Here is a 26,734-nt window from a genome sequence, read left to right on the forward strand (position 1 = left end):
TTTTAGTTAAACATTTTAGCTTGTGTATTTTTTAAGACATACCAACCATAATGGGTAAATAATGGACTGTTTCTTTCTTTTACTGTACCTTTGCTTGAGGACCATTTCAGGAAGCGATCAGACATTTTAAATAAATAAGAACTTCCAGGTTGATGATTTGCCTTAACATCACCATTAACCGATTCAAGAAAAAGGATTCATGAAGTCTAAGAATAACAGATAAATCAGAGGTTGTCTGTGCACAAATGATAGGGTTGTAAATCTGGTTTCAGAACATCTTCATACTGGAAATTCATATGTTAGATCATTCTATGCATTAACCAAACCAGTTCTTACAAGCTTCTTGTGGAAGCACTCACCAGTACGTACAAACTGTTGGGAGACTGCATACTGGTCAAAATGGACATTATGACAAATCCAACATGTCGGGCCTTATGCTCCTCAGCTGTTTAGGATTTTTTTGCAGATTTCCTGGTAAGAATGATACTTCTCTTCTTCAGGACACTCTGAAGAGGAATAATAAATTATGGGAAGCACACTAGTCAGGAATTTTTGTTTTCAAAGGGATAAAGTGCAAAAAATAAAAATACAAAAATCCAATATCTACTATGTTATGTCAGGTTTCCCATCTTGCTAGTGCTTCTTTAACTTAAGAGGGTGAACTCCAGCAGCCAATCAGAACTAGGATCTCTGAACTTACCACACCCATACAAATCACTCAAAAATAGGTTGGCTGTGGCGTCCCAACCACAAAATAATATGTTTATTTTTCACCACTTTTTTTTTCTTTTTATTGATAAAAACTACACAAAATCTAACTGAGAATAATAATAATAATAATTATCATAATTAAAAAAACAATGTTACACATTCTCTTGTGTTTAGAAATTTATAACTCCCACAGCATTTCCTATTCAAGCTCTAACCCTTATTTCATACAAATTTATGCGGTCCTTTTTTATACGCTATGTGGATGAAGCATTATTTTCCATTGTCCCTTCCATCTGTGTCATAGTTAGTATTGACAACAAAGCACAATGAACAGGAGCACTTTCTGTGGTGTACAGCACGTGTCTTAAAGGGACATGCAGCTATCTGTTTATTTTTATAGTTTTGTTTCTGAAAAATGTCCTTTTGGTTCAACATGAGTTCTTTTCAGTGCTCATGTCTGGAGTCTGAAACATTCTAGTGCTTGATAAAAAGTGACCCTTTAAAAAGGGAAAAACAAAAATCTCTGCTTAAAGAAAGCCATTAGAGTAGTAAACACATAACAGGAAGCCATATTCCCCCCAAGAAGCTATCCCCAACCCACCCCATTACTTCTCCAGTGGTTCTCCTTCTCCAGAACCGTGCAATGTAGAAAAAATCAAATATACAAACATAACTATTTCAGTCCATCCTTTCACATAGCTAGAGTGAATTCTACTTTATAAGAACTTGATATTTTGTATATTATTTACATGTATGAGTTCTTCCCCCTCCCCCTTTAGCCTTTTAAAGCAAAGAATATCCTGAAGTTCTCAACAAGCATTCGTTAAACTGGATTGAGCTACTGTTGTGTGGTTTACTCTTCTTTTCTTTGCTCTTGGATCTTTTAACGAGTGTTACTGGAATGGTAGTCTCTGTCCTTTGCCTTGTTCTGTTTTGTACTAGTGGATTCCCTTTTGCACTAGTGTTTCCCTTTTGCAAAGAGTTTCCATTACTGGTTTGGTATTCTTTCAATGTAGATGGTTGGAGCAGCAGAGCGTGCAATTGTAGCTATAAAGCCATGGTCCCGACCAACTTCCAGGTTGGTTGTATCGATCTGCTCCCGAGAAATAGAATCAAATCCTTTATTTATATGAAGTGGTTTGTGAGTCTGGCAGTATCCAATCACTGGCTGATCATAGCTGTAGTATGGTAGAGTCTTGATTTGATGAGGGACCTAGAAGAGACAGAGAAAAGCAAAAGATGTAAAATGTATGAATATGTAGCTCAACTGAAGTTTATCATATTATAGGTTATCTGTTGTCAGGGTAGAGGCTACTTGGAATCTTATTGTATTGGGAGGTAAGGGGGAAGGAAGGGTTGTTTATATTCTTTCATGTTCTGAACTTCAAATATAGCATATAATTGAATGCTGTAAATAAATGCAATAAATATATTTTTTTAAATTCTCATTTCAGAATTGTTTATTTTGTTTAATCATCTCTCTTCCTCCCCCCCCCCATCAATACATATTTCTTAACAGATGAGAAACTACCAAAGTTGGAGTTAGGCCAATATAATTAGCTAACATATCGTGCTTATATAGAAGTGAACAAAAGTTATATGACTTAATTCTAAATATAGCGCTAAAAACTGCATGTGGAAATTTGGGCATGCACTCAATTTCTGTGTGGAATTTAATCGAACAAGTCAATTAGTGCTAATAATTGAGCCATAATAACAAATTATCAGCACTAATTGATATTAATTACAATTGATATGCCTATTTTTAGGAGCTATATCAGAATAATAAATTGATGACTTGGTTTAAAGATCGATGTTGATATAGAAGGTATAAGTCTAAACATGTATTAAAGGATGACCTCCTTCTGGACACCCTTAAAACACCTTCTATCAAGAAATGTTCTTGTACAGACCCTCAGAAATGCCACCACGTGTTCAATATCTTTTCATAACACCCGGTGAGGATTCAATGTGTAAATCCAGGTGTTATGAAAAGATATTGAACACGTGGTGGCATTTCTGAGGGTCTGTACAAGAACATTTCTTGATAGAAGGTGTTTTAAGGGTGTCCAGAAGGAGGTCATCCTTTAATACATATTTTTAGGTGCTGGCATACACGTAAAACTTTTACATGTGGATCCTAAAAGGGGGTGGAGTAATGGGAGGGGTGTGAGGAGATTGAGAGCATTCCTAGAATTTAAGCGCAGTTTAATAGAATAAGGGTGATCCAGTGGCATAGCGAGGGAGAGAGGTGCCTGGGGTGGTGGTGCACCTCCCCACCTCTTAGCCACCCCTCCCCTACTGCGCCACTGGGGAGATCCGCACATAATTTAGGTGTGAGAATTTGCATCGAATATTAATTACCCCCTCTTTTATTAAAGTGTGCTAACCAATTAGCGTGCGCTAATCAAATTAACATGCACTAAACACTAATGTGCCAATAGACTAACATGCACGCATTAGCGCACGCTAAATTTATTAGCACCACTAATCGGTTAGCGCACCTTAGTAAAAGAGGGCCTTGGTGTAAATCCTTATGGCTAAAATTAGGTGTGGATCCCTGCATCAAACCCTGTTTTATAAACGGCACCCTAATCTGAGCATTATTTATAATAGACTAGTGCTTAGTGTGAAATTTTATCATCGCCAATTTTTCAGCGCCATACCTAGGATTTTGATCATAATGTGGAAACAGGAGGCAGACAGTGGGTGTTCCTGTTCTAACCAGTTAGCATATCTACAGTATCATGTACTAACTGGTTAGTACATGGATAATGCAGGAACCCCTACCATGTACAAAATGGAGGACAGTAAGTGGTAATTTTATATAATGCAAACCATGCATCAAACACTATCCAGAAGAATCACAGCGTCTTTTGCTCCTTCTACTCTATTGTCGTTATGAATCTGGCTTACTCGTATTTGGTTTGTAATAATCAGAGACTCCTGATGCAGGCGACACAGCCGAAATATATTGTGTGTCGAGTCCACGACCCACCAGATGTTTTTATGATTCATCGAGTGTTTTATGCATGATTTGCACTATTGGTTGCCATTAAAGTTGGTTTTGAAGACCAGGCTGGTTCTGCTCTCTCTTCTATTGGATTCTGTTGCTATCGAGCAGAGGAGTTTGTCTCCATTTCTGTTCTTAATTTTATATATAATGACCACGTGCTAATGGCAACATTAGCATATAGTCAAAACCGCTTTGAACTTCACGGTATAGCGGTATATAAGAAATAAATTATTATTATTATTATTATTAATGCAGAAAATAGAAGAAAAAAAAAAAGCAAGTTTACAGCTGAAGTAAAAATAGCCTCAGTGCATGGGAAAAAAATGTGAAAGAGCATGCTAAGTTCACTTTTTACCACAGCTTACTATAAAAGGATCCCAGAGACTACAATATCACTGAGATATATATATTTTTCCTGTGCAATTCACATATCTATTTATAGAAACTATGAGTATATCTCCACATTGTTTGAGTGCAGCCCTCCGAAACACAACTATAAGAACTCACTGACAGAATTCCGCCCCTTTAAACAAATATTGCAAGGTAGCTTGCTCTGAATTCTAGACTCAGGGTAAGAAAAACAAGTAGCTAGCACTTAATGTGGACAAATTTGTGCTGGTCTTATTTGTTAATCTGCAATCTATTTTTTTCTCTGCATAGTGAACACAGAAAAAAAAATTCCTTTCTGCAGTGGGTGTCTCAGCTGATCCATGTTTAATCACATTCTGCTGAGCTTGCACCAGCTTCTCATGATGTTGGTGCAGCCATTTTAAAACAACAGGGAAGTAACAAGAGTTTGGAAGGAGCTCAGACATTAAATTGCTAGCCTATTACTCGTAATCTGTAACCTATCATTTTAAATGGCCACAGTACCCAAGCACTGGAAAGTCGCCAAGGTAAAACTGATCTGGGAAACAACAGACCAGCGAGTCTGCCAGTGCAAGGCAAAATGGTATAAGCTGTACTAGAAAAAAAAAACAAAAGTACTGAGCAAATAGACGAGTTCAACAGGAATGAGTGAAAAACAGACAATCCCAATACTGCTGTACTATAGTACTAAGATACTTCCTATCATGAGGCAAAGATTCAAAAAACAAAACATTATGGACTGCTACAGATGCCTACATTGGAAGTAGAAAGATGCAGACAAAAACTGAACTAGAAACCCCCAAGAAACCAGATTCTGCCTGCAGTGTACTACGAAGGGGGGGGGGGGGGGATGCTGAAAAGTTATCAGCCCAAACCCTCAACTTCCTAAATTCTGAGCGTTATTTTGCCACTGTAGCTGAAAAGAGTGTTTTCTTGTTTCCTTAAGTGCCAATTTGCAAAAACGAAATACTGTGTTTTTTTGACATTGCGTCGGATCAGTGATTCAACCATATCCACACCATTCTCGTCTTGGTTGGGCTGAGAACTTTTAGCACACACACACCCCCTCGTATTGGATAAATTGAAATAGAGATGCATTTGCTATCACACTGTACAAAATTAGCAGAGAAAAATCTAAGACAAAAAAAATAAATAAATATATATATATGTATATGACGTGACCAAGGACATTGTAGACTACTGCTACTGCAACACTACTAGACAAACTTACACAGCACTGTACATTAAACACGCAAGAGACAATCCCTGTTCAACAGAGATTTCAATCTAATCAAAACAGTCAAACAGGACCAATAGGGGTTTGGCAATTGCTTACAGGGGACAGGAACCTGGGAATGCTTCTTGCTATTGATCTCTCCGTGCATAATTTTATCATTGTCACTATTGCTTTGTACATTATCTTATGTCTTTTTGTCTTTTTTTGTCTTTATGTAACAGTAAATATATTACTTTGGCAACACATATACAATTGTCAAGCCGATGTTTAGATTTGAGGAGTCTTGCCTTGCCCACATATAAACTGTTTTTGCAAGTGTAAACTAGCATAAATAAAGGTGCACCAGTGGATGTGGAGCCTTATTTCACATAGCACGTCGAGATTGGAATTTCAGATATCCAGGTCAGGATATACTCAGTTCCAAGTGGTATTTTAGAAAAGCATCAGCTGATGCAGAACCATTTCACTGTTTCTACAATTTCTGCAAGGTTCCAAGTGTTATTTGCTGGCATGTGCAGCAAGAGCATCCATTTTACAAATATACACACTAAAAAGAAATGGCACCAACTCAGCAGCTTCCACATGGAGGAGTCAGTACTAGAGGTCTGCACGGGAACGGGGGTCCTGCGGGAATCCCCCCTAACTCATGGGACTCCCACGGGATCCCCCTCTGGCCCACAGGACTCCCACGGGGACCCCCCTCTAGCCAACGGGACTCCCACGGGGTTGGAAGGCTTTAGAAGCAGGGTTCGTCCATATAATATAATGGACACATCAGCCTTAGTAAAAGAGGGGGTTTATAAGTTAATTACCTGAACAGAAAACAAAAAAAGGGTTTCACCAAAGAGATTCCACAAGGAAAACAGCAGACCAAACACAAAAGAAACTGTGGAATTGATGATCCTGTCAGAAGTAATTGCTGCTTTTTATGGTGACGGGCAGGGATGGAGATAATTCCTTGCAGGGATGGGTGGGGACGGAAAGGATCCTGACGGGGACAGGGGACGGAGAGGATCCTGGCGGGGACGGGTGGGGACGGAGAGGATCCTGGCGGGGACAGGCGGGGATGGGTGGGATTTCTGTCCCCGTGCAACTCTCTAGTCAGTACTTGCACTGGTTCCCCTTTGGAGAAAGAAATGAACTACTTGGGATTATGCACAATCCCTAATGTAAAGTCCTGGCCAAAACAAGCATTTTTAAAAACCTATGCATCGTTGAGTTAGTGTAACATCAGCATACAAAATTTTCTTCATAAATGCACATTTTCTTTATGAAATGAGTATTTAATAAATCTTGGAAACAAACAGGAGAAACTGCCTTCACACCAGTGAACAGCAAACACAACAACAAAGGTGACCAATTGGTGTTGCGTCTCTTTTATTGTAATGGACTCGATAAGATCGTGTTTCGGCCCTTAAGGGCATGCCTCATGAGTCTTGTTATAAATCAATTTGTTCAATTCTCATAAACTTTTCAACACATGCTTGAGTAAACTGCAGCTCAAATGAACGGCGTCTGCTGCTGTCCATGGAACTCTGTCGAGTGACTATGAATACGACACGCCATAAGAAGACTGCATCGATATAGATGGTGTTGAAAGATAAATACTTTCTGAGATGATTTATAATACAGATAGAATACACTAGAGTGATGCACAATGACTTCTTTTGAATTGGATATTAATTGTAAAGAGATTGGATTTATTTGATACGTAAAGTGGCTTGAGACTATTAGAACACTTTTTTGATTTTTCACAGTGACACACTTTTCTACTCACTTCACTTATATCATGAGGTCCTGGGATGTTGCACAAAGAAGTTACCCGTTTGGGTTAATGAAAATCTACAACTCTTGATTTCAGGCATTGTCCTGTTTGAGTTCTGTTAACTGAGAACCCTCAACACTCACTTAATATTATTTAATGATTTTATTTTTGTCTTAGTGTGTTCACTTCAGAGTCATTATCAAGTGTCTTTTTTAGTCTGAGTTCTGAAAGAATTTCTAGTATATAGCATCAATGTAGGTGACACAGTGGTTTGTGATGAGTGCCAACTCTATAACAGTAGTTGAACACACCCAAGCCTTTATAGAATATTAGCGTAATGTCACATTGTTTCATCAAAAACTTTAGGTGTGACTACTTTTGCCAGATCAATGACTAGCGTAAGATGTCAAGCCTAAGTGAACCATGCAATGCACCTAACCAGTGACATAGCAATGGTTGGGGTGGGGGGTGGGGCGTGAACCAGCCCGGGCATCAACTTGGAGGAAGCACTATGACCTCTCCTCTTCCCTCCCCCACCCAATGATGGGATGAGTCTCTGAAGGGCACTCCTGCCTCCACCACTGTGCTGCCCCTTCAAATATTCACTAGTAGCAAGCAGGCTGTCCTACATGCTACTCGTGATGGCCTCATTCTTCACTCTGGCATCACTTCCTGTTTGTGGGACCAGGAAGTGACATCAAAAGGAAAGCTCAGCCAGTGTGAGCAGGGGGTATTCCAGCCTGCTTGCTGCTGGCAAAGATGTGAAGACAAGGAAGAGCAAGAACATTGCATGGAAGATCGCATTGGGAGTGTACGAGGCGATGATGCCAGGTGCCTCCACTCCAGACAAAAACTTCCACTTCCGGTTAAGGACACTGAATATCCAATCTAATTTTGACCCCTAAAAACTTAGTCGGCCATGTCAATATTCAGCACTGTTGGGCTAAGTTTATAGTGGACCAAGATCGACCAGCTATTTAAGTGGCCCAGACTGACCACTCAACTTACCAACAACCTGAATTTTGCAGATAGCTGAAAAGTCACACGACATAGCTGGCTATCCGTTAGCCACAAACCACTAATATTCAGTGACCATCTCACAATTAATATTAGTACTTAGGAGCCATTTCTGGCCAGCTAAATAGCGCTGAATATCGGGCAGTACAATTTACACTGATACATGCTGCATTTAGGTACTTGTGCTCATGCCAACTCTATGGCTGACATAAATGCAGGATACTAAATGTCAGATGCATACATTCCTCATTATGTTGGTATTCTATCACAAAATCTAGCTTTCATAGAAAGGTTCTTAGTGTGTACCCTTGAGGCACCAACATTGAGGCGCCCAGTTACAGAATTTCCCCCCCTTGTGCACTTGGTGAAATGACAAACAACAGAAAATGATACATGAAATGAAACAAAAGCTTTTCCCATGCGCATCTCTTGTTGTTTTGTGACTTGTCTACTGGGATTTATTTTTAGGCTTCACCAAGTTGATTGTCTGTTTCTGGATTTTCCATTAAATGAATTTCTACTACCCATGCATAGTTTGGATCAGACCTTAAGCATTTTCTCCCAGGGTAAAAGTTACTTCTAGCACTGGGAATTTAGATGACATGCTGGACGATTAAGTGCGAAAAAATGTAGAAACAAGGGAACACTATTTAATCTCATCTGCCATAGTGTGTGAGGATGTATACAGCATAAGATCTGCAGTACACAGTTGATTAAGTTAATGAAGAAGGGCGCTGTACCCATTCCTCAAATTAAGTCTTCAAGTTCATTAACTGAAAAAAAGCTTACTTCACCAGAGCCCTTTCAAGCATTCAGTGTGTTTTTGGACTAATGGACTGGATTAATTAGCCTGTATTAACTTTTCAAGTCTTTACCTCTCTAGATCTAAACACTAAATGGCAAGAAACATTACAGTCAGAGTGCCAAGTACACTTGAAATAAACATCGACTTACAAGTGCAATTTGCATGAAACTGAATACTGGGGATTAGCATTAGCAAATGGCAAATGGCATATGCAAACTGCCTTATTCAACAAATATATCAACTAAACTTCAACTATACTTCTCTCTTTTTCCTTTTTCTTTTACCTAATATGTCCCCCCTGAAAAAATTCTAAACAAACAGTACAGTATTATGTAATTCACCACTTTATCAAAAAGGACCTCTCTGAATTTCTAAACAAACTGTATACTATAATTGCTGCATTTCTAAGATTCTGTATACTGTAATTTCTCTATCTGCATACTGTAAATCGCTGATTGTCCACCTCTCTTCAGTTGTAAACCATCTAGAAGTCGCAAGATTATGGCGGTATAGAAGAATAAAGTTATTATTATTATTATATAGGGATGCAAAGCTTCAATTTGATGGAAAAATTATCATCAGGGAAGCTAGTGGTTCTTTATTTATTTATATTTTCATCAAATATTTTACAAGAAAAATAACTTCTTGTTACAGATAATACAGCAAAATAATATTAATATAAATCTAAAAATATAAAAGTGGAATAATTTTACAGCCTTCCTTAGACCACAGTTAACAGGGGAATGCAGCCTATAAAATATGAGAGAATAAATTCAACTAGCATAAAAAAATAATAATAATAAGTAAGGCTTAACACCAATTCACAAATCTATTACTTATTCATTGCACCTGTGCATGCTTCATCAAGCTATCTTTTTCAGCTCCAGAAAGGATTTTAACTGGTCTGGTGAAAAAAACACATATTTAATTTGGGTGTACTTTATAATGCATTTACAAGGGTATGCCAGAAGGAAAGATGCGCCCAAAGATATTACATCTTGTCTTAAAGACAAAAACTGTTTCTTTCTTTCTTGGGTGATTTTTGTCACATCTGGGTACGCCCACATTCTTTTACCATAAAACAATTTTTCAGAAAATTTAAAATATAGCTTCATAAATGCATCCATGTCCTGTTGAAAAACAAAAGATATCAACAATGTTGCTCTCAATGTTGACTCGGAGATAGATTCTTCAAGTATAGCAGAAATGTTTTTTAAATCAAGCTGAGCAGATTGAAAATAGTCCTCTTCCATAGCCTCCTGGGATTTTTTAATAATTGATGGAAGATAATATATTTTATTCAAAGGGGGAGTAAATTTTGAAGAGTAGCCAAGGATTTCCATCACACATTTTTTTTAAACATATCATATGGTAGAATTCCAGGGGGTTTAGGAAAATTCAAAATTCTCACATTCAGTTTGCGGTTATAATTTTCTATATTTTCTAATCTCCTTTGCAAAAAGGTACTGTCTTTTATTGCAGTATTCTTATAATCATTTAATGATTGTACATCATTTTGCAACCTCTTAAGTCAGCTTTTAGTCTCAACATTCATCTGCTCAATAGTTTTAGTAATATTGTCCAACCTGGCTCCAAGAGCCTTTACCTCCTCTGCCGTCTTTGTTGTGGCAACATCCAGTTTCTGGAGCGTCTTGAAGATAGCTGACAGAGTGTCGTCAATGGAGGAGAATGACTCTATATCGGCAGAACCTTATCTGCCATGGAACCTCTCTCTGCGGGAGCGTTGGAGCAACTTCGGCCTCCCTTTCTTCCACTTCCTGGGCAGCAGCGTCGGCTGGACAAGGAGGTGGGACCAGGGCAGGATTAACCAATAGGCCCAGCACGTGCCTAGGGTCCGAAATGATCAGGGGGGCCTGATGAAGGAGGGCATCAACACTATTTTTTCCAAACGGTGATGGGCCCCTCCAGCATCGATCGGTAATGCGATCCCCCCCCCCGATCGGCAATGCGGGCCCCCGATCAGCAATGTGGCTCCCCCCCCATCGATGGAAAGTAAGACAAGCAAGCAACGTGGGTAAGAAAGGCAACAGGAACTGTAATTTTGCAAGCAGTGCTGCTTGCCCAAAGCTTCCCTCTGACACAGCTTCCTGTTTCCGCACTGGGCACATTGTGGGGTGGGGTAGGGGGCCCAGTGTACTTGTGTGCCTAGGGATCCTCAATGAATTAATCCTGCCCTGGGCGGGACAACCGGTGCCAGCGAGAGTGAGATCTCCTGCCCCAACGAGAATGATTTCTCTCCACTCGTTCTCATAGCGGGGCTTAGCTAGTGGTTCTTAAATCAATGCATGTAATACTAAGCTCCTTTCAGATCAATCAATAGAAAAGTTGAAAATAACATTTTTAGACATGTGTGAAATAGTCCATAGGTTTCTGAGTTTGTCCATCTGCCTGTCTCTCCATGACCATATCTGTGCTGAATTCTGCCAATTTGGGTAATGGAAAGCTAGAAAAAAGACTAGTAATGTTTGCAAAATGTATCTAAAAAATCTTATATTATGTGTAAATAGAGCAGTGCATATACTTGTCCTTGTAAATCTCATACTTCCTGAATGAAGCTTACAGTTTACTCATATTGCAATGTTAGCTCCTCCCACTTATCCAATGACCTTGCCCACATCATACAGTAAGTTTTTTGCCAGGTACTAGTGACCTGGATTGGCCACCGTGAGAACGGGCTACTGGGCTTGATGGACCATTAGTCTGATCCATTAAGGCTATTCTTATGTTCTTTTGTACTGGGGATCAATAAGGTATGGCAGTTCAACAAAAGAGGCAAGGGAAGCATCCTATTGGGCAATAAAACAGTCTTTATTCAAACCAATGGTCCCGACAAGGATCCAAGTTTTGGCGTGTGAACAACGCCTTCCTCAGGGGACACTAAACAAACATATAGAGCAGGGGTGCCCAACATGTCGATCGCGATCGACCAGTAGCTCAGGAAGGCAACGCAAGTCGATCGCGGAGCCCATCCCGGGCTCCGTGATAGACTCGTGTTGCCGTCCTGATCAACCAGGCCAATCAGCCTTCCTCTCCAGTGTTCTCTCTAGGGCCTTTTAGCTGGGCGGTCCGCCCAGCTGTCATCTGCTGCCGCCGCTGCTGAACATTAAAAAAAAAACAAAAAAAAAACAGGCTTGGAGATTTCAGCCCGTAGCGAACTTATGCTCCGTGGTTCTAACGTGTGCGTGCCGGCTTCCCTCCGAAACCGGAAGTTATGTCCGGGGGGGGGGGAGAAGGGAAGCCGGCACGCACATGTTGAGAGCCCTGAAGCAAGCGTTCGCTATGGGCTAAGGCGGGAGACAGGTTAGTGAAGCATTTGATCTTCTTGCTGCCGGGTCCTGCCTACTTTCTGTTTCCACGAAGGCAGGACCCGACAGCATTTCCCCCAATAGGTCGATCGCGATCTTGGGCCAATCAGCCTTCCTCTCCCCGACGGCAGAATTGACGTCGGGGAGAGGAATGCTGGTCGACCGAAGCAGGGAGAGCCTGGGGCAGCGTCGGTTTTCGGGCCTGTTATTGGTGGCGATTTGGGTCCTGTTCCCCGATGGCAGTGGCTTGGGGGAGGGCAGGGAGAAAGAAAGAAAAAGGGCAGGCAGGGAGACAGAAGGAAAGAAGAGAAACAGAAAAAAAAAGAAAGGGAGGCAGAGAGAAAGAAGGCAGGGAGAGAGGAAGGAAAAGTTGGGGGAGGGAATGAGGTCTGGAGGAGAGGAAGCATACAGGCTAAAAGAAGGGAAGAAAGATTGGATGCACAGTCAGAAGAAGAAAGTGCAACCAGAGACTCATGAAATCACCAGACAAGGTAGGAAAAATTATTTTATTTTAAATTTAGTGATCAAAATGTGTCTGAATTTATATCTGCTGTCTATATTTTACACTAAGGTCCCCTTTTACTAAACCGCAATAGAGTTTTTTAGTGCAGGGAGCCTATGAACGTCGAGAGCAGCGCTGGGTATTCAGCGCAGCTCCCTGCGCTCTAAAAACTGATATCGTGGTTTAGTAAAAAGGGAGGGGGGTATATTTGTCTATTTTTGTATGGTTGTTACTGAGGTGATAGTGCATAGAGTCATCTGCTTTGACCTCTTTGGAAAACCCTGGAATAGGAATGATAATTAACATTTTCTATGCTTACAGTGTGCGTTGTGTTTTTTTTTTTATTTTATTGTTGGTAGATCATTTTGACTTGGTCATTTTAAAAGTAGCTCGCAAGCCCAAAAAGTGTGGGCACCCCTGATATAGAGTATAAAAAAGTAACAAAGTAAAAATCATAGGGTATATAAAAATATATCAACAATGTGACATGCACATGTAAACAATACATATACAAAAAACAAAAGGAATTGTCCCCAAAATTTCCACAAAGAAGAAAATCCAGAGAAAACCAAAAAAACTCTGTGGAGTGACGATGTTCCTAAATGGACTTTATTTGAAAGTATCAAAGTTCCAAAGGTACACTAATCCACAGAATTGATAAATAAGTAGGAGGAATGTAGCCGTCCAGTACAAATCAAATATACCTGTATAGTAATATAGTAAATTATTAGAATTTTATAATCTGCCTATCAAGGTTATCTAAGCAGTTTTACAATCAGGTACGCAAGCATTTTCCCTATCTGTCCCGGTGGGCTCACAATCTATCTAACGTAGCTGGTGCTATGGAGGATTAAGTGAATTGCTCAGGGTCATAAGGAGCAGCGTGGGATTTGAACCCACAACCCTAGTGTGCTGAGGTTGTAGCTTCAACCACTGCGCCACACACTCCTCAGATCAGGACCTAGTCCGCTAGGGATACAGGACCCATGTATCCCTAGCGGACTAGGTCATTTAAGGCTCTTATGTGGATGATTTACTTTTATGTGGATGGAATTATTTTATGTGGATGACTTTTCTAACAATACATATACATACAAAGAGATGGCCTATATCTTGATTGGCCACTGTGAGAACAGGCTACTGGGCTTGATGGACCATTGGTCTGACCTGTTAAGGCAATTATTATGTTCTTATGTACTGGGGATCAATAAAGTATGAAAGACAAAATAATTATGACATGCACATCTATGGCCCAGAAATATCAAAGAAGAGACAAGTTAATTTAATCATGTATTTTTAATGAGAATAACTAATGGGTAGACTGGATTGATCGTTCAGGTCTTTATCTGAGGAGTGTGTGGTGCAGTGGTTGAAGCTACAACCTCAGCACACTAGGGTTGTGGGTTCAAATCCCACGCTGCTCCTTATGACCCTGAGCAATTCACTTAATCCTCCGTAGCCCCAGCTACGTTAGATAGATTGTGAGCCCACCGGGACAGATAGGGAAAATGCTTGCGTACCTGATTGTAAAACTGCTTAGATAACCTTGATAGGCAGATTATAAAATTCTAATAATTTACTATGTTACTATACAGGTATATTTGATTTGTACTGGACGGCTACATTCCTCCTACTTATTTATCAATTCTGTGGATTTCTTACAAGCTTGTTTTATTTAGCTTTTTAATGTTGCCTTATCTGGTCCCAACCAGGGGTCACTGGTACCATTTTGAACTCAATGCTGGCAAGGACAGAGCAACTGGAGATTGTTTCTGCCCCTGAAACTAAGGCTCATTCGCTCTATAACCTCAATCCTTGAAACTAAAGCAATCACAACCCTAGTGCACTCACTCCCATCTAGATTACTGTAACTCTCTATATAATGGACTTCCACAAAAAGAATTACGTCGCTTGCAGCTCATACAAAATACAGCACTCAAACTTATACATAAAGCAGGGAAATATGATCATGTAACTCCTCTCCTGAAAGAAGACCATTGGTTATCCATCACGCACCGTATCACCCATAAAATCTTAATGCTGGCTTTCAAAATCAAACTCTCACGTCTTCCATCTTTTCTTGACAAACTTATCCCTCTCTTTTCTTCTCGGACCCTAAGATCAGCAGATCAAAACTTACTGGCCGTTCCTTCCATCAAAGAATTCTATTACACTAGGAAAATTAACTTCTCTGTAGCTGCTCCAACCTTATGGAACGCCATACCACCTCAACTTCGTCATGAAAATCTTCTTGATAAATTCAAGACCAAACTAAAAACATTTCTGTTTCAAGATGCATTTCATAATCTCTAAATACTTCCTTCCTCAAATCTAGCAAAATCATCTCAACCGCTTTTACGAAGCGACCCTATCCTTCATGTCATATCTTCCCTTCTTTTCACTTTCATTTTAATAATGTATTTATTGACCTTTCCTCACCTTAATACCCTCAAATTCATGTAAGTCTTTGTCTATTGTCCTTTAATGTTCACTCCTCCCCATATATATATAATTATTATTTTACTTTTTATCTTTTTTTTTTTTTAGCATTGTAAATCAGCCAGATACTTGTTGATGGTCAGTATATTAAACTCAATAAAATTTAAACTTAAGTTATATGGATAAGTTGTGTACTCACACTTACACCAGCTCTATGGCTAGCATATATGTGAATGCCTGAATGTTAGGCACATATAAACCTGGTTACACCAGTGTTCTAAAAAGGAAACTACTCTGCTTTCCCTTTATAACATAGGCTCCTATCGTGCACCCTCTGGCTAGGTTAGGCGGCAGCCTGGGGGTTGAACTTGGGCAGAGCTAGCGCTTAGCAAGTTGGTGGTGATACTCATCCATTAACTGGCTAAGTGCGTGCACAAAATTAGGACAGTAAAAAGGCTGCCCTAACTTTACGTGCAAATTAGCTGGGCACCAGTTAACTTCCAGATCAGCACACATATCTGGATATTCAATGCCATGCTTCACGTATGCCCCCAGCATTGAATATCAAGGTTTAAGTCATCCTGCGGCTGGAAATCACTTACGGCCATGGACTGAATATTATCCCCCATTTTTCTTATTTACTTGTACAGGAAAGGTAAATAAACTGAATTTACCATACTTTTTTTTTTTTTTTTTAAATTCTGCAATACAACTCTATTTATTCCTACTTAAAATGCTATTTACCTCCAGGTATTAAAGTCCAAGAAAGTATAACTTGTACTATCCAGTTCTAAACATGACCGCTAAATTGAATACGTGGCTTGGAAAATTAATGATAGAGGCTTCTTCCTACTCTGATTTTAGAAAATTACTTAAGACACGTCTGTTTGACAGGTTTTCATCTTAACGGTGTTCCTATTTTACTTTTTTAGGCTTCCCAACTGATGTATTTTAAAATTATAGTAATTATTTGATTGTTTAATTTTATGTTATTTTATTCACACTATATGTATTCATTTTTTGTTGTGATCCGCTTTGAACCTTTTTTGGTATACAAAAATAAATTATTATTATTAAAACTACAAATTAAGGTGTTCTTTTACTAAGCTGTGGTAAACAGTAACATGCGCATACTGCAGGTTGAAAACCTCTACCGTGGGCCTTGCTCAGGCATCTTGTGGCATTTTTTGGATTGACATGCGGTTCCCATACACTGAAAAATACTTTTTAAAAATTTTTTAGCACTGGGGTATGTTTGGGGACAGAGAGTAGGCACATTCTGTGGTAATCAGCGCAGCTACATTGCTTAGGTTTACGAGACATCCAGATTTCCCTGGACATGTCCTCCTTTTGAGGACATGACTGGGGATCTGGACGGCTTTTCAAAACCCAGCACTTTGTCCAGGTTTTGAAAAGAAATCGTGTTGGGATGGGCAGCTGCATGCACGCATGCCTTCCTGCCTGACAAACAGACAGCGAGGGTAGGGCTAGGGGCGGAGCTGGGACATAACAGGGCAGGGATAGGTGGAACTGGGTGGGCCTGGAGGGCTGGTCTGACATAAAATCTGGTAACCCTAACATTGCTGCATGACAACCAATTAATGTGTGATTAACACGGGAGCCCTCCTGCCTAGAAAATTGATGCCGGTAAGTGCTCTCACACTAATGGCCACATGCTAATGGTGGAGTTAGCTGGTGGCCATTAATAGAGAAAATTGAAATGTGGCCATTTTACAGCCATGCTAAAAGTGGTTGTCACAATCCTTGCACCGCCCACCCAGAGGGTTAGGCCGAGTGTCCGTTCACCACCTATCGGGGAATAGACCAATTGTCCATTCCACCGGAACACTGTCACGATCCCTGCACCACCTACCCAAAGGGTTAGGCCGAGTGTCTGTTCCACCAAAGCTCTTATGCTCCAAGAGCGTTTGGGCTTACCGAGGATTATGCACTAGGCCTACATTCCGCCCCTCAAGGATCGCCCAGGAGCTCTTGCTTCCAAGAACACTCCCTATGCTCCTTCCTGCTGGGAGTCCATTAATGAATCCCCCTGTCAGTTCAGGGTGAGGTCCCTCTTGACCCCCCCTCAAAATGTCCCTCTAAGGATTGAGGGCCCAACCTAAAGCTCCCTTCCCCATCAGGAGTCCAGTTTTAGGTTATAGGAGTCTCTTTTCTTCGCTAATCATCACTTTCAGTCTGCTACTCGGTTCTTATGCAAATTAGGATGCAAATTAATTATTCAAGTTCAATGACAAGGTCATTCAGTCTTTACTATTGGACAACAGTATACTCCGGAGTAATAGGGGTAGCTGGTTCCTAACACCACCCACCTAGTCTTCCAATATGACTAGAACCACCTCAATTAGGAACTAGCTGAAGCCAGTTACCCCCTCTTTATCCTCTGGGTTGTTTATTTCTCATGGGCACTCTAGGTAGGGGTCTTTCTGAGGGAGCCGGCCCTCGGGATGGTCCTCTCTCACGTGATGGGATGTACACCCCATCACAGTGGCCTCAACGTGCAGGAAAGCCCCACGCCAGTGATGGTGAAGGCCACTTTAGAACAGCGAAGTAAAAGGGCCCATAAATTCCTGGTTTTGCTTTTGAAGATAAAAATTAGATGCCTGTTCAATGTTCTGGATGTAAAAAAAAACATGATAAAGCATATTTATTTATGATAATCTCTGTCTTGCTTTTAATAATTTTATCTCATCAAATGAAGTACTCTAATGGGTATATCTTCAGATTACTAATTTTAAAGTGCTTATATAGTTTATTGTGATATTGAAGGTTAAGTATCCTTCTGTTCTTCTACAAGTGAAAACAGTTTCATTTTACAATTGATTCTAAAGTGGTTTTTGGCTATCCATGCAGTTGTGGTTATTTTTAATGTGTTCATGTACAATGTAATTTTCATTTTCTGATATCATTGTCTCGCAAGTGAAACCTTAATTTCATATACTCGTAGGAGGTAATTTTATAAAGGTTATCCTGAGCATAAAGCCTGTTTCAAATGCAGGGAATGGGCTTTTATTAAATTGTGAGGCCAAATGCATGCAGAGCAGAGGAATAGCCTAGTACTGTGCTGACAGTCGGGAAGCCTGATTCAAATCCCGCAGCTGATCATTGTGATTTTGGGCAGTTCATTTCATCCTCTGCAATCTCATGCAGGAACATAGGCCTGGATTCTGTAACCGGCACTGCGGTCGGCGGCGGATTCTGTACCCGGCACCATGTCTATAATGCGATGGTGCCGGGTACAGAATTGCAGGCCTACATTTCCGGCACCTACCTCTAATGTGAATCATGCCTCCGTAGGCTCTTCAGGTTACCTAACACCACTTCCGGCATTAGCCATGCCCACAGTGGCATTAGGCAACCTATAGTGCCTATGGAGGCATGATTCCAGTGCTGATTTTTTTAGGCACCAGTAGGTGCTTTGAAACTCAGCTAAAAACAATGTTTAAATGGTGGGGTTTTTAAAAATTATTATTATTGTTTATTCAATTTTAATTGAACTTGCAACACATTACATGCCATAAGAAACAGAAAATAACTATAACAAGAAATAATCAATATGCATACTTATACTAAACATGCCTTAAGGAAAAATTAAATAGCTAATTCCTCTATAAGTCCTCAATTTGAGAGGGAGAACATTTAAAAGAAAAAGAGGCACAACAAAATTAGAAAATAGGCACAAATATAAGGGCGTCTCAATTGCTATTTCTTTCCATTCTTCCTATTAATTGGACTAATTTCCAATTTCTTCCCTAGGACCCATAATCTGGACCTGTATTTTACGCTTATTTTCCAGAAAAGCCTTTAATTGCTTGGGGTCAAAGAAAAGATACCCATTAGACTCATATTGAATTAAGCATTTACAGGGAAAACGTAAAAAGAAATGAGCATGCAGGGATAAAACCTGGAGACATAACATCAAAACCTACTTCCTTTTTTCATGTGTATCAACACAGACATCAGGAAATACCGATACTTTTCCTCCCAAGAACAATTTATCAGAGTTACGGAAATACAGCCTCATCACCCAGTCCTTATCAGATTCAAATACAAGTGACACTAAGGGCTCCTTTTACTAAGCTGCGATAGTGATTTTAGCGAGCGCTTAGCGTGCACTAAATTGCCACGCACACTAGACGCTAATGCCAGCATTGAGCTGGCATTAGTTCTAGTGTGCAGCAATTCTGCGCGTGCTAAAAACACTATTGCAGCTTAGTAAAAGGAGCCCTAAATGTTTTTGTTTTTTTATTAAACTTGGGCATCTACCAGCGCCTAAAAAGCAGCTCCGGTTAGAGAATCCGGGTCAATTCTATAACTGGGCACCATTCATTCTGTGAATGGTACCAAATTTGGGCGGCAAAAATGTACACTATGGACTAGATTCTATAAATGGCACTTAAGTGCACCTACATTGTAGGTATCGTACTGCACGTTCTGTCGATCATATCGGGAAGGATTCCCGAAGACTGGAAAGTGGCGAATATTACAACAATTTTCAAGAAAGGTTTGAGGGGAGATCCGGGAAACTACAGGCCAGTGAGTCTGACCTTGGTACCGGGAAAGATAGTAGAGGCGCTGATAAAGGATCGCATCGTTGACCACCTTGATGGACACAATCTGATGAGAACCAGCCAGCACGGCTTCAGCAAAGGAAGATCTTGCTTGACAAACTTGCTGCACTTTTTTGAGGGAGTTAACAGGCAGATTCACAAAGGTGACCCAGTCGAGCCATGGGATTGAGGGTGAAATACACACGTGGATCAAAACTGGTTGGCAGATAGAAAATAAAGAGTGGGGGTAAATGGACAATACTCGGACTGGAAAAGCGTCACCAGTGGAGTGTCGCAGGGTTCGGTGCTTAGGCCTGTGCTCTTCAACATATTTATAAATGACCTTGAAACTGGAACGACGAGAGAGGTGATTAAATTTGCAGATGATACAAAGTTATTCAGAGAAGTGAAGATGCAGGAGGATTGCGAAGACCTGCAACAGGACATAAACACGCTCAAGAAATGGGCTGCGACATGGCAAATGAAGTTTAACATGGACAAGTGTAAGGTGATGCATGTTGGTAACAGAAATCTTGTACACGAATACAGGATGTCTGGTGCAGTACTTGTAGAGACACCCCAGGAAAGAGACTTGGGAGTACTGGTCGATAAGTCGATGAAGCCATCCGTGCAATGCGCGGCGGCAGTGAAAAGGGCAAACAGAATGCTTGGAATGATTAAGAAGGGGATCACAAACAGATCAGAGAAGATTATCATGCTGCTGTACCAGGCCATGGTATGACCTCACCTGGAATACTGCATCCAGCACTGGTCGCCGTACTTGAAGAAGGACACAGTACTACTCAAAAGGGTCCAGAGAAGAGCAACTAAAATGGTTAAGGGGCTGGAGGAGTTGTCGTACAGTGAGAGATTAGAGAAACTGGGCCTCTTCTCCCTTGAAAAGAAGAGACTGAGAGGGAACATGATTGAAACCTTCAAGATAATGAAGGGAATAGACTTAGTAGATAAAGACAGGTTGTTCACCCTCTCCAAGGTATGGAGAACGACAGGGCACTCTCTAAAGTTAAAAGGGGATAGATTCCGTACAAACGTAAGGAGGTTCTTTTTCACCCAGAGAGTGGTGGAAAACTGGAACGCTCTTCCGGAGGCTGTCGTAGGGGAAAATACACTCCAGGGATTCAAGACAAAGTTAGACAAGTTCCTGCGGAAGTGGAACGTACTCAGGTAGGGTTGGTCTCAGTTAGAGTGCTGGTCTTTGACTTAGAGGCCACCGCAGGAGCGGACTGCTGGGCACAATGGACCATTAATCTGACCCAGCAGCGGCAATTCTTATGTTCTTATGCATAGATTTGGAAATAAAATCTACACAAATTATTTTCTTCCCCTAAACTAAACACACCTCTCGGAGCACAATCATATCTGTCTAAAAGTGTTCAATCTACAGATCACTGCAGTGCATAACCTTGACATTCGTATATTTGCTCATACTTCCCTACAAAGTTATACACATAAATAATTCCAAGGACACCAATGTCTATGGGTGCAAATCGGCCGCAGCTTTCTTTATTCAAACTTTTTTTTTTTTTAGTTCAATATCTTTATTTATTGTAACAAAAAAAAAAGCAAAACAAAGTAACACACAACCCAAAATACAAACTCAGTCAATATATACAATTCAGTTTTGTTAGTGGCCTGAGCTTTTATGTCAGTAATGTCAGATGATAATTCTATTTCAAGATATTTCATACCACCAGTAACTCATTTAAATTAAAAAGTGATCTCATTTGCAAAAGTACGCAAAGTATTTAATGGAAGGAGCTCAGATTTGGAGCAGTTTATCTTGTATCCTGACAATTCTGAAAATGAATGAATTAACTCGACTACAGCAAGATGTGATTGATTTACATAGGATAGAATTAATAACACATCATCTACATAGGCAATCAGTTTAGATTCTGAGGCAAGTGGACAGATTCCTTTTATATTACGGTCCTGCCATATCACCAGGAGTAGAGTTTCCAAAGCTAGATCAAACAGTAATGGAGAGAGCGAACAGCCTTGTCTGGTCCTATAAGTGAGCAAAAAATAATCTAAGAGAATGGAGTTGATTTTAATCCAAGAATGTAGTGAATGATAAAACACGTGGAGGGGCATAATCAAAAGAAACATCTAAATCCATTTTGGACCTAAGTTGCAAGTCGCCAAAGTCGGACATGGGAAAAGGTCCAGTTTTGGTTTTTAAATCGTCTAACTGTACGTCCAGCCGTCTGATTGTCCAGACCGCTTAAGTCGTCCATCTTTATATACCATTTTCGTCCAAAAATTCATCCAAGTCAAAAACACCTAGAAAAAGATCTTTTGGATGTGGGCAGGGTCAGAAAAGTGATGGACTGGACACCCAAACATTGCACCAGAGTAGTGGGGTATCTTATAGGGCACTGCTGTAAACTACACATAAAGGGTGCCACATACACATCTCACCACAACAACCTTATAGGTCATAGTGAGCCCCATAAACCCCCCCCCCCCAGAACTGACTAGACAAAAGGAGTTTTTTGGGGGGTGCACCTGTTTTACCATGAATGCAGTGATTAGAGTGGCTTATGGGCCTGGGTCCTCCTCTCCATGGTTCACTAACTCACCCCCCAAGACCTAAGCTACCTCTGTACAGCTCTACCATGCTTTCCTGGTTGCCAGGTGCTGATGTTCTGGAGGCAGATATGTAAAGTTGTTATGATTTTTATGGGGGTGGGGAGTGGTCAGTGATCACTGTGGCAGTGTGTGGGGGTTATGCACTTTATCCCTACAGTGGTTATCTGGTCACTTTGGATAACTTCTTGTGACTTAGACCATCTAGACCAGTGGTCTCAAACTCAAACCCTTTGCAGGGCCACATTTTGGATTTGTAGGTACTTGGGAGGGCCTCTGAAAAAAATAGTTAATGTTTTATTAAAGAAATAACAATTTTCCATAAGAACATAAGAAATGCCTTCACTGAATCAGACCTTAGGCCCATCAAGTCCGGCAACTCTTTAAAGTTTATAAATCTTTCCTTTTGGCTAAATCTTAATAATAATATTGTAATTTATAGCTAAAGAGACATATGACCAAGAAACTGTTTTATTTTACTTTTGTGATTATGATAAGCATTCTGAGGCCTCAAAATAGTACCTGGCGGGCCGCATGTGGCCCCCGGCCCGCGTGTTTGAGACCACTGATCTAGACAGTGTTGTAAAACTTTTGATTATACATGCAGTACAACTGAGTCTAGGACGGCCCATGTCCCGCCCAAATCCTTCCCTCACCACTCCTCCTAAAACATCCCTTTTAGTTCTGGGCATACTGCAGCACTGTGTTGGCCTAAGTCATTTTTAGATACGTCTAAAACCCGGTATGATTATCGACAGTTAGAGGACTTGTCTCACTGATTGTCTAAGTACCGATTTAAGCCGGTTTTTAGACATATTTCCATATTGATTATGAGCCCCATACTTTATGGGTCCCAAACCAAACCACTGAAGTACTTGAAAAATACTTTTCCATTCAATTCTATCAAAGTTTTTTAAGTGTCAATGGACAGGGCTGCTGCTGAAATAGGCAATTTCAGAGCAATTAACAGAACATTGTGAATGACATGTACTTTATCAGTAATGTTTCTTTGCCGTTTGAAGATCACTTGCCCTGGATATATAAGACTGGACATAACAATGGACAACCAATCTGCAAGGATCTTAGCATAGATTTTATAGTTCATATTGAACAAAGAAATGGGTGTATAGCTGTTAACTAATGCTGGATCTTTGCATGGTTTTTCCAACAGCAATGACCGCTTTTGTGAAATGATGGGCTTCAGATGTCTGAGATACACAATGAGAATAGTAATCCATCAATTTAGGGGCTAGCTGCAGAGAGAAAGCTTTATAAAAATTCTACTGAAAATCCATCTGGGCCTGGAGCTTTCCAACATCAACATAGATTAATCCAACTGTATTGGATGTTGCCAACTATACAGAAAAGCATCAACTGCCTCTGATGAATACAATGAAGAATAAAAGTGTACAAATTGTTGAGCAATGCCTGAGTCTGTAGAACACAAATAGCCTTTGGAATCCCTTATTCCAGATATAGTAGTTCATTGTTGCTTGGCTTTAAATTAGAGGCCTGCCATCCTTATTGTCATTAGCATGATACAAGACACACTGTAAAAACAATACACTTGCTCTCTGGGTAAGCATATTTAGCATGCTACTCTAGCATCTGAATAGACTGTTCACTCTCCAACAGTTCCTGGGATCTGGTCTTGTTCATCTAAGCTACATAACTAATGATTTCTCCCTTCAAAGAGAGTTAAGAGCCTCCCAGACACTGACAGGGGTAGCATCTGTGGAGGAGGTATGAGCAAAGAAATCTTGAATAACATTATGTACTTTTTGTTGAAAAAGTCTTCCTGCGACAACAAATCAGAATTAAGTCACTAGCAAGGAGATTTGCAATTCAAAACAGTCAAATCCACATCAAAACCAACTGCAGAATGGTCAGAGACAACAACTGGTTTAATAAAAACTGCATCAAAGATTTAGAAATAAAAAAATAATCTATTTTGATATATGAAATATGAGATGCAGAGTAAAAAGAATAATTCCTGGTGTCAGTAATAAACAATCTCCATGTATCCACCAAAGCAAAATCAGCCACCAAGTTTTTTAAAGCACTGGTCTTGTTTAGGAGGAGGCAGCCCAACTGATGCAATTCTAATATCACATCTTGTGGTAAATTAAAATTTCCTCCCAAGATAAGAGAAGCATCCAAAAAGGGGGTCAATGCTTGAAATACATCTTGAAAAAAATGAAGGTGAGTTCACTGTAGGTGCATATTCATTACAAATAGCATACCTTATTCCAGAGATTGATAAATCACATATAATCCACCTGCCTTCTGAATCCAAGGGCTGAGAGCAGACTGATACCTTAAGGGAAGGATGAAACAGTGTAACCACTCCATTTATTTTTGAGTGGCAGGAGAAAAACAACCCTGCCCTTCCCAGGCATTAATAAATTTAATAATAATAACAGTTTATATACCGCAGGACCGTGAAGTTCTATGCGGTTTACAATGATTAGAAATATGCTACAAATTGATTGGAACTTACATAGTTGAAGATTAGTGGTTAACAGTTTAAGGGATCAGTTGTTATGGGAGAGATTGAGATGGGAGTAGATAAATGAGATTCTTGAATTAAAGCAACATCAATACATTATTTTTTAAGATACTAAACATTTTTTTGTGCATTTAAAAGGGTGGTTAACACCATTTACATTCAAGGATATGATGCATACCATAATACAAATAATAAAGAGAAAGAGACACACAGTCATTGGATATACATGTATAGAAGACACACTGCTGTGGAAAATTAGAGGTATGTTATTCAAATATGCCCAAATGACAAAATTAAAAGTATAACCTGAACACAAGTAAATTATAAGAGTATGCAAAACCAACACATACTCAGTTCAGAATTAATCCAACAAAGCGGCAACCTGGCACTCCATCTATGACTGCATTAGCAAATATTGAAAGAAAAGTATCAAAATATTCAAATGAAGAAATAATATAGAAAAGCAATCCAATACTATAACTATTCATCCATTTGTGAAGTGTTTCTCTCAATTTCCAAAAAAACTACTTAAATCCTGTGTAAATGTTGAAGGAGCAGGTCTGGTTATTTATGGTATCTAGCATCCATGAAAGATACAATAAGCCATACCATTCATCTAACTCTTTGAGTTGTGGCCACAATGCTAGCAAGGCTTTGTACTTCTGTCTGGTGGCGCTTGAGAAATCTGGTCTAATTATCAACTTTTGACAATGCAAAAGGCATTTTTTGAGCAGCCTGCAAATGTACAAATCTCAGCAGTTTAGCCACAATTGGACGAGGCCTAGTCTTCCCAGGCTGCATAATTGCAGGGACTCTCTGGGTCCTTTCCACCTCAAGTGTTTGGTAAATGACAATTTCAGCCATTCCTTCTTTGCGTCCGTCTTTACGAAGGAGGACACCTCAACAATACCTGAAGCGGAGAAAGTGTTTGCAGGAGAAATAGAAGACAGCCTCACCACAGTTGAAGTGGACTTAGACCAGATATACTATCAGATCGACAAACTTAAAAGCGACAAATCCCCTGGACCGGATGGGATTCATCCGAGAGTCTTAAAGGAATTGAAGGTTGAAATCGGAGAGTTATTGCAAAAACTTGCAAACCTGACAATCAGAACTGGACAGATACCGGACGACTGGAGGATAGCGAACGTCACCCCAATTTTCAAAAAAGGATCGAGAGGGGAACCGGGCAACTATAGACCTGTGAGTCTTACGTCTGTCCCTGGCAAGATGGTTGAAGCACTGATCAAGGATAGCATAGTCCGGCACTTGGACGCATATGACTTAATGAAACCCAGTCAACATGGATTCAGGAAAGGGAAATCATGTTTGACTAATTTACTCCAATTTTTTGAGACCGTGAACGAGCAAATCGATAGTGGGAAGCCGGTGGACATAATATATTTGGACTTCCAGAAAGCGTTTGACAAAGTTCCACACGAAAGACTTCTCAGGAAACTACATAGCCATGGCATAGAGGGGGATATACAAAGATGGATAGGCAAATGGCTGGAAAACCGAAAGCAGAGAGTGGGCATAAATGGGAAGTTCTCCGACTGGGAGAAAGTGACTAGTGGTGTGCCCCAGGGCTCGGTACTTGGGCCGATCCTTTTTAATATTTATATCAATGACCTAGAGGAAGGAACATCCAGTGAGATCATCAAGTTTGCAGACGATACAAAACTATGCCGGGCAATCAGATCGCAGGATGATAGAGAGAAACTCCAGAGCGACTTGTGTCAGTTAGAAACATGGGCGGAGAAATGGCAGATGAAATTCAATGTGGAGAAATGCAAGGTAATGCATTTAGGCAATAAAAATAAGGAATACGAGTATACAATGTCAGGTGCAACTCTGGGG

At 40.2% G+C, this 26,734-nt stretch overlaps 1 protein-coding gene across 2 annotated transcripts in view; it reads right to left on the minus strand.

The window, feature by feature from the left end:
• Positions 1 to 746: 746 nt before the first annotated feature.
• LRRTM4 (leucine rich repeat transmembrane neuronal 4) overlaps positions 747 to 26,734 on the minus strand; it is a 718,417-nt gene continuing 692,429 nt past the window's right edge. The window contains exon 3 of one of the 2 annotated variants that reach the window (XM_033948894.1): positions 747 to 1,924. In XM_033948894.1, the coding sequence (XP_033804785.1) occupies positions 1,700 to 1,924 (225 nt within the window). In that variant the 3' untranslated portion in view covers positions 747 to 1,699. The remainder of the gene's footprint in view (positions 1,925 to 26,734) is intronic. The other variant, XM_033948897.1, reaches the window with a different exon arrangement.

Source organism: Geotrypetes seraphini, chromosome 6 (genome assembly GCF_902459505.1).
Source record: "Geotrypetes seraphini chromosome 6, aGeoSer1.1, whole genome shotgun sequence".
NCBI lineage: Eukaryota > Metazoa > Chordata > Amphibia > Gymnophiona > Dermophiidae > Geotrypetes > Geotrypetes seraphini.